This window comes from Muntiacus reevesi, chromosome 6 (assembly GCF_963930625.1).
Source record: "Muntiacus reevesi chromosome 6, mMunRee1.1, whole genome shotgun sequence".
Taxonomy (NCBI): domain Eukaryota; kingdom Metazoa; phylum Chordata; class Mammalia; order Artiodactyla; family Cervidae; genus Muntiacus; species Muntiacus reevesi.
The window spans coordinates 50,854,826-50,861,863 of NC_089254.1; the positions used below are offsets into that span (position 1 = coordinate 50,854,826).

Genomic DNA, 7,038 nt, shown 5'->3' on the forward strand with positions numbered 1-7,038 from the left:
ATTCTGTTTCTATGAGAAAGGATAATCCAGATTTCAAAAATCCAACTTAAAAGTGAATACAGATCATGTGAAAATTAGGGACTTCTTTCCTTATTATGCCATAAAATGCTGAGATCCCTAGAGAGAAGTCCAGGATGATGGGACAAAAATATCTACTGAGGTGGTAGAACAAAGAATTAAAAGATCTATTTATTGACTTATTTTTATCTCATTCTTTTCAATGTGTGTTTATATATTTCTTTTTTAATATTCATATATATTTGTACAATAGTATACATAATCTTGACAGGAAACTTTTTTGAAGATGAAGACTCAGGCCTCAGTTCAGTTCAGATCACTAATTGGGATATGGGATAAAAATGCTGGAAAGCTCTAAGAAACAGTACACATGGAGTGATATGATTTAAAGTTTGGAACTTGAAAGGGAGATGTTTCTCAAGATTTTTTGAAGGCTTTCTATAAAAAACAAAAAGACTTTTTAAAAATCAAAAGCCTCTAAAAACAATGATTCTCAACTAGAGATAAAGAGCACCTGGAGACTGTCAAAAATGCAGACTCTTGAGTCTTACTCTCCAGATTCTGATTCTCTAGGTCTAGAGTGGAGCCAAAGGTGTCGGTAGCCTTGAGAGGCTAGAGTAGCATCTCAACACCGCTGTTATTCCAGGCCAGATAATTCTTTGTTGCAAGGGGCTACCATACTGTGTGCATTGTAAGATGTGTATAGTGTTCTCCCTGGCCTCTAACCCACTGCATCCCAGGAGCATCCATCCCACCCCATCAAACAAGTTTCCAGAAGATGCCAAATGTTTCCTGCAAGGCACTTCGTCCCTGATTGAGGACCAAAGACAGAAGTTGCCCAAAGATGACACACTCTGAGAAATGCCATTCTTAAAGTATAAAACGATATGGTAAATGTCAAAGAATATGGATATTACGAGCATACGTGGTATAAATTGAAATAAACAGGCTTCTCATAAAGGAAATCTGATTAGCCACTATAAATTCCTGACAAGTCAGCTAAGCTTCTAAGTCAAAGCTCTTCTTATGTAATTTCAACTTGAAGATTTTCTCCCTAGCTTCTATTTTAAATTATTTTTAATTAACTTTACTGGCATTTTGCATCCTGCTATGAAAAGTCCGCCTAATAGTCTCAGAGGACTCTCCCAAGAGAGAAGAGTGCATTAAATCACACATTATCACATTAAAGAATATTCCAGCACACAGTCCAACAGTCTAAATCTTGACAAATGCAATGGGGGAGGGAGGGGGGATGCAAGGACCAGAACAGGCAAAGTGATTCACAGTATCCAAAGCTGATTATTTTCAATTCACCCATCTGTAGGAAAAAAGTTCTATTGATTCTCTACCTTAATCCACATTTATCACAATGACATATATTTCACAATTTGTGCTTCCATCCTGGATTCTACTGACTATGTATGAGACCCTGGACAAGTCACTTAAGTTCTTTGGACATCCCTTCTAGAAAGTGAGCCAACTGAACTAAGCTATTTCTAAAGATCCTTCTAGTTACAAGTAGCAAACATGGAAGCATTTAATTAGAAGGCTCTTTTAATCATATGGATTTTATTTTATTATTTTTTTTTTTATATGGATTTTAGTAACTGTACAAAAAAGCAAACGCCTACCAAGGTTGATAGCACAATGAATTTTAAGATGCTTGACCCAAAAAAGAAAAAAAATGACAATCAGATGAACTATGCATACAAGATCCATTCTCTTTTAAAACAAAAAGAAGTTTGGCCCAAACTACCATTCACTTATCAAGACACTTACACAGGTACTCTGTGTGAGAAGGACAATCAAGTCAGTCTTTCAGAAGTTCACCATAAATAGGGAAATAGTTTTAAATCACACATTTACTCTCCAGTTTCTATAACAGAAATCACAAATCAGCTGCTTTGGAGCCATTTCCAGCCTGCAGGTGTGGTTGTTTTGTTTGGCCTGGATAAAAATTGGATTTAATTAGCTGCCAACTTTTAAAAGGGAGTGATGATACATAAAAATCCATATTTCCAGTATCTCTTGAAATACTGGAAGATATTAAACCCAAGTGGCAACAGTGAGCTGGACCAAGAAGCACTGCCTCCTGGGCCCAGAGCTCTCCAGGGGTCCTCAGTCCCTACTGCTCCCTATCTTCCCACCCCCATCCCGGGTCCTTCTGACAGCATGGGGCATGTGAGCTTATATCCTGGTCTGTAACAATTTTCAAAATGCACAAATAAGATTTTTAATGCTTTCAGAGCAACAGAACTGTGCTTGGAGAAGAATCACAGCCAAAGGGGAGAAGTTGTAAAGACAGCAGTCTTGCTCTCAACATGAAAAACTTTCATAACTATCAATATGAATGCTGATAAGCAGAATGTGCTACACTATAGGCATTTAACCACCTGAAAAAATGTAGAAAGAAATCCTAGACTAGATGGGGAGTTCAGACTAGAGACCCCCAAAATTTACTTTCAATTTTAACTTTTTATGCCTTCAGTTAGTTAGTACACATAGCTCATCACAACACAGTAATACCTGTACAGGTTATATGTCTTTACATACACACACATATATATGCATATGCATATTAACACACATATATGCATATGCATATTAACATACATATAAATTTAATTTTGTTTGCAGAGGAAGACTTGATTTTATCCTTCTCCTTCATGAAAAGACATTTTCTACTAACTTTCATAGAACATTCCATTTTTCTTACTGATTTTAATATACAAAGTTTTAAAATTAGGTTTCTATTAACTAAGCAGCCATATCTTACCAGAGTATTATTAAATTACTCTTCTGAAAAGATGATCAAGAATCCAAGGATAGAAGAACAAGGATGAAAGAATTCGAGAAAGAGTTTAGAGAAGTGTGGCCTGCAGGCGAAGATTCTTCACTAGCATCTTTACCAACAAAACCACCCTAACCATGGCAGCTACATACAATTTTCTCCCTGCCCACTTGATCCAAAACTTTTTTCCTTATGAGATCTGCTTGTTTGAGATACAACCTTTTAACAAGATTCTGAAGATTTTCTTTTGTAAAAAACTTAACTTTATATTACATTCACAAATAAATTGATGCCTATTTAAAGGATGCGGCAAGTCAAAGTAAACTAATTTAAAAAACTAAACAAACAAACAAAATTGCTGCTGAGGCTGAGTCAATTTTTAGGTAAAACATATCCTAAGAGTTTCCACACTGATAATGTGTTACATGCAGTCCACAGTTTTCTTCAGAACATTCTAGAGGTTCGCTTCCTAAAAACATATCATGTGATACAGCATTACATCTGCACAGGTGGATTAGGCATCACTGCAACTTCTGCTGACTTTAAAATGTATATTTTTAAAGTTGGACATTGCAGATATTGCTAGTTCTAAGTCAACTGTTTTTCTAGTGTGTGTGAGCTTGATTTTTGACATAAGCATTTGTTAACACTAGTGATTAACAGCTCAAGTGTGAACCTGAACAACCCATCAAGAAGCCCATATGACTACTGAGGACATGCCTAATGACAAGAAAATAATTGCCTTGGCAATATAATGTTCCGAACATGGGCTGCTTCTGGGAAAGTGTGTTTATCATTCTGGTTCTGATTTTCTGATTTTCTCTATTTAGAAAAAATGACTCACTGTTTAGAAGCAAAAAAACAACGATAAACATAATTCAATTTAACAGCCTTTGAATGCCAGGACATTTTAATTTAGTCATGGATGTTTTCTGCTTTTACCTACTATGGGTTCAACATTAACTTCTCTTCCACTTTTTAGTGCTTTAACAAAAAGAATCCCAAGAAGCTCATGACATTATTCTTAAGGATGGGGGGGGCTGGGGGATATCAGGCTTGAAATCAGGATTTAAAAATAGGTTTCTGAACCTTGGAAAATTATTTAGTTTATATGAGTCAGAACCCTTCAAAGCAGAGTCACACTAAGAGGAAGATACATCAGATTAAGATCCTTTCTCTGTCACCAATGAAAACCTGATGTATGTTACCTTCAAGAGAAGATCCTGTCTGACATGTGTATAAGCTTCTTATGAAGTTTCCCAGGAACAGGAGTACTTTTTTTTTTTTTTTACAGACTGTATTTGTTTACAACTTGAATGAACACAAAGAGCTAATTCATTCTTGGAAAGCATTTCTTTTGAAACCTGTTTATTTCAAAACAAAAACAGTTATTGAAAGCATGTGCATGAGCCATTCCAAAGCAATTGGTCACAGAAACCTGTATTATCAAAGTTGCAGAGGAGCCCACAAGAAATAGAAAGATGAAGGGAGAGTTCAGGTTTCTCAAAAAGCAGAGGCAGTCCTGGATTTGCTGAAGACACAGAACTTAAGCGGTGGGGAAGGCTTCGGAGCCCACACTGTTGGGTCTTAGGCCCTGAAATGCATATGTTTAAGAAAGAAGTGATCCTGTCATCCAGTTTCTCGGCAGCCAAAGGAAGGGGGAGTGGAGAGATCAGCGGATCCCGCCCTCTTATCCGGTTGTTGATCTGAGGCTGCGATCCTGGAGAACTTGCTTGAATACTGCTAACTATGCAAAAGTTCACTACGACGAGGTAGGCTCAGTCCTTGCACCAATTCCCCCCACACAGATTCCAAGCAGTAAATGTGCGAACACATTTTAAAATGCAACAGTCACAAAGGAGCTTGCCAACTTGCAAGCGGCACTCACCCTGGGCTGGGGCGCCCAGCCGGCCACCGCCAGCCTCAGCCCCGCGCTGGGGCCCGGGAGCCAGGGCTTCCCCCGCGCCGGACATGGGCCGCTCCGCTGAGCCCGCGCCGCGCCTCCGCCTAGCTCGCCGCCCTTCGGGGTCGATGCACCAGGGGCTGGGAGGTGTTGGGTGCAGGGAACTGAATGCTTCTGGCGAGGATTGGGGGGGAAAAAAAACTGTTTTGAGAGAAGAGCACACACCACCCCTGCGGGACATTCCCTCCCTCTCTGCTTCCCTTCCCCAAACCCCACCCCGGGGAAGTTTTGATTTGAAACCCGGGAGGAAAACTGTTACCTAGCAAGTGACAGCAGCCAGTCCTAGCGGACAGAAGAGGGGCCCTCAAGGGGGGGGCGCTAGAAGGGAGATCGGATTTGGGAACAGCTCGGGGAGGGGAGCAGACCCCTCCTCCTCCCGCCAAGAGCACCGCCACCTACCTCGGCATCCCCCAACACACTCAAAGCCCTTTCCTCCTCCTCCTCTTCCGCCTCGGAAAGTTAGCGAGGCTCCGGCAGGGGACGCAGGTCGCGGCGGCTGGACGGCGGCAGCCGCCTCTGGGTGTCCCTCCCAGCCTGCGTCCCGCTCGGCAGACACCTCAGTGGCGGCAACGGCAGCGGCCGCTCCTCTGGCTCCGCGCTCTCCACCCCCTCTTTCCCGTCAGCTCAGCCCGGCCGGTTCCCCTCCGAAACGACTCTTGCCCCTCTGCCTCTCTTTCCCCCTTCCATCACTCCTGCACTCCAGAAAGGCTTCTCGCTCTGTGGCGCCTTTTCATCATATCCGGATCAGAGAGGCCTCGAACTCTTGGCTCTCTGCCCCGAGGCTGGGGGCGGTGCGACCCGGGCTCGGCCTCCCGGTGCCTTGCGCCGGGCTCTGTCTGGGTCAGGAGGCCAAAGCCCGACAGGGTTGGCGCTGGGCGGGATGGGGTGGGAGTGTCCTCCCGGGGGAAGGAGGAATTGGCTATTCCCCGGCTGCCCGAGTGCCCCCCACTCAGAGAGTCACCCCATCCCTCTCCCCACTCCTGCCCCAGACCCACTGACATTACGGGAATGCCTTGAAGGAAGTAGAAGCCTTCGGGGTGGACAATGCAAAATGAAAAAGTATCACTTTCCTGACAGAATACAGAAAGAGTAGTTTTGAAACCCTGACCCCTAGCAGAGCAGTTAATCTCTTCATCTCTGGCTCTAAAGTCTTTATTCTGTTTTTCAGTTCTTTGTTTATGTTGGTCAAACAGGATCCCAGACAGGAAAAACCTGTTGCAGCTGCACGAAGACTCCAGAGGCATCCAGAAAAAGGGTGACACCCTTGAGGATGCCCTGGCCCTGGTCTCAAGCCCCGGCTATATCAGGGCAAATATCTCCTCCACAGATGACTTCTGTGGGGAGATAAACTTGTGGTCGGAAGTAAAAAGCTGACAACCTCCATTTACAAAGGAGATGTTCTGATTGCACTTTAATCTGACAAGCCAAGAATAACATCTATAAAATAGTTTGCAGATACAGAGTACTTCAGATAACTTTTGCTGTTTATTCATTGAGAGAAAAATGCAAAATTTGTAGAAAGCTAGAATAAACTCATTCCCTGACTCTTTAGGACAAGGGTAATTTACAGTAATGCTATCAAAATTGGAGAAGATGTACATTAGACACATCTTCCTTCTAGGGGTAGCAATAATATCCCAGGAATTTCATCTCTTCAAGAAACCAACTGGAATTGGTTCCAATTGATTAAGAAGACATATTTCTTGCCTATATAAACAATGAGTATAGCCGAACTTACTTTCAACTAAACCTGAAAAACTGTCTTTGAAATTTCTGATGAGTTATTGAGACCATATTCTGCCCCAAAAGGAGGATGACATTCTGCCCAATAACCTATGACTAATAAATGCTTTTTTTTTTTTTTTTTTAAGTTTAGAGATTTCAGGAATGGTGTATGTAAAAGTGCCTTAACTCTCTGAAAATTTGTCTGGGGGCCTGGACTGCTTGAAATCCACTTGATGAAAACAGATCAATTCTGAGGGCAACTGCATTACTATTAGAGAGCAAACACTGAGGAAACTTTGCATCTAGATTCTATTCTATCCCTATTTTATATATTTCTCTGCCTTTTAAAAAATACCCTCATTAAGGTGTCAAACTCCATGAATACTAAGAGTGCTAAGAAATTATAGCACTCTTCTAGAAAATCACAGTGATAAATATTTGTTAATTTAATTTCACACAGTATTTAATGTTGCACACACTGTAGGTGTTTCAATAGAAACTCCTTGAATTAAATTTAAACACCTTACTCTTTAATGGGAAA

At 41.6% G+C, this 7,038-nt stretch overlaps 1 protein-coding gene across 3 annotated transcripts in view; it reads right to left on the reverse strand.

Annotated features, from left to right (window-relative positions):
* The window catches only part of MDFIC (MyoD family inhibitor domain containing), a 97,074-nt gene extending 91,450 nt beyond the window's left edge, over window positions 1-5,624 (reverse strand). The window contains exons 1-2 of one of the 3 annotated variants that reach the window (XM_065938638.1): window positions 5,172-5,614; window positions 4,698-4,883 (exon numbers count right to left, since the gene is read on the reverse strand). In XM_065938638.1, the coding sequence (XP_065794710.1) occupies window positions 4,698-4,782 (85 nt within the window). In that variant the 5' untranslated portion in view covers window positions 4,783-4,883; window positions 5,172-5,614. Of the gene's footprint in view, window positions 1-4,697; window positions 4,887-5,171 lie in introns of all 3 variants that reach the window. The other 2 variants (XM_065938637.1, XM_065938639.1) reach the window with 2 other exon arrangements.
* Window positions 5,625-7,038: the final 1,414 nt, after the last annotated feature.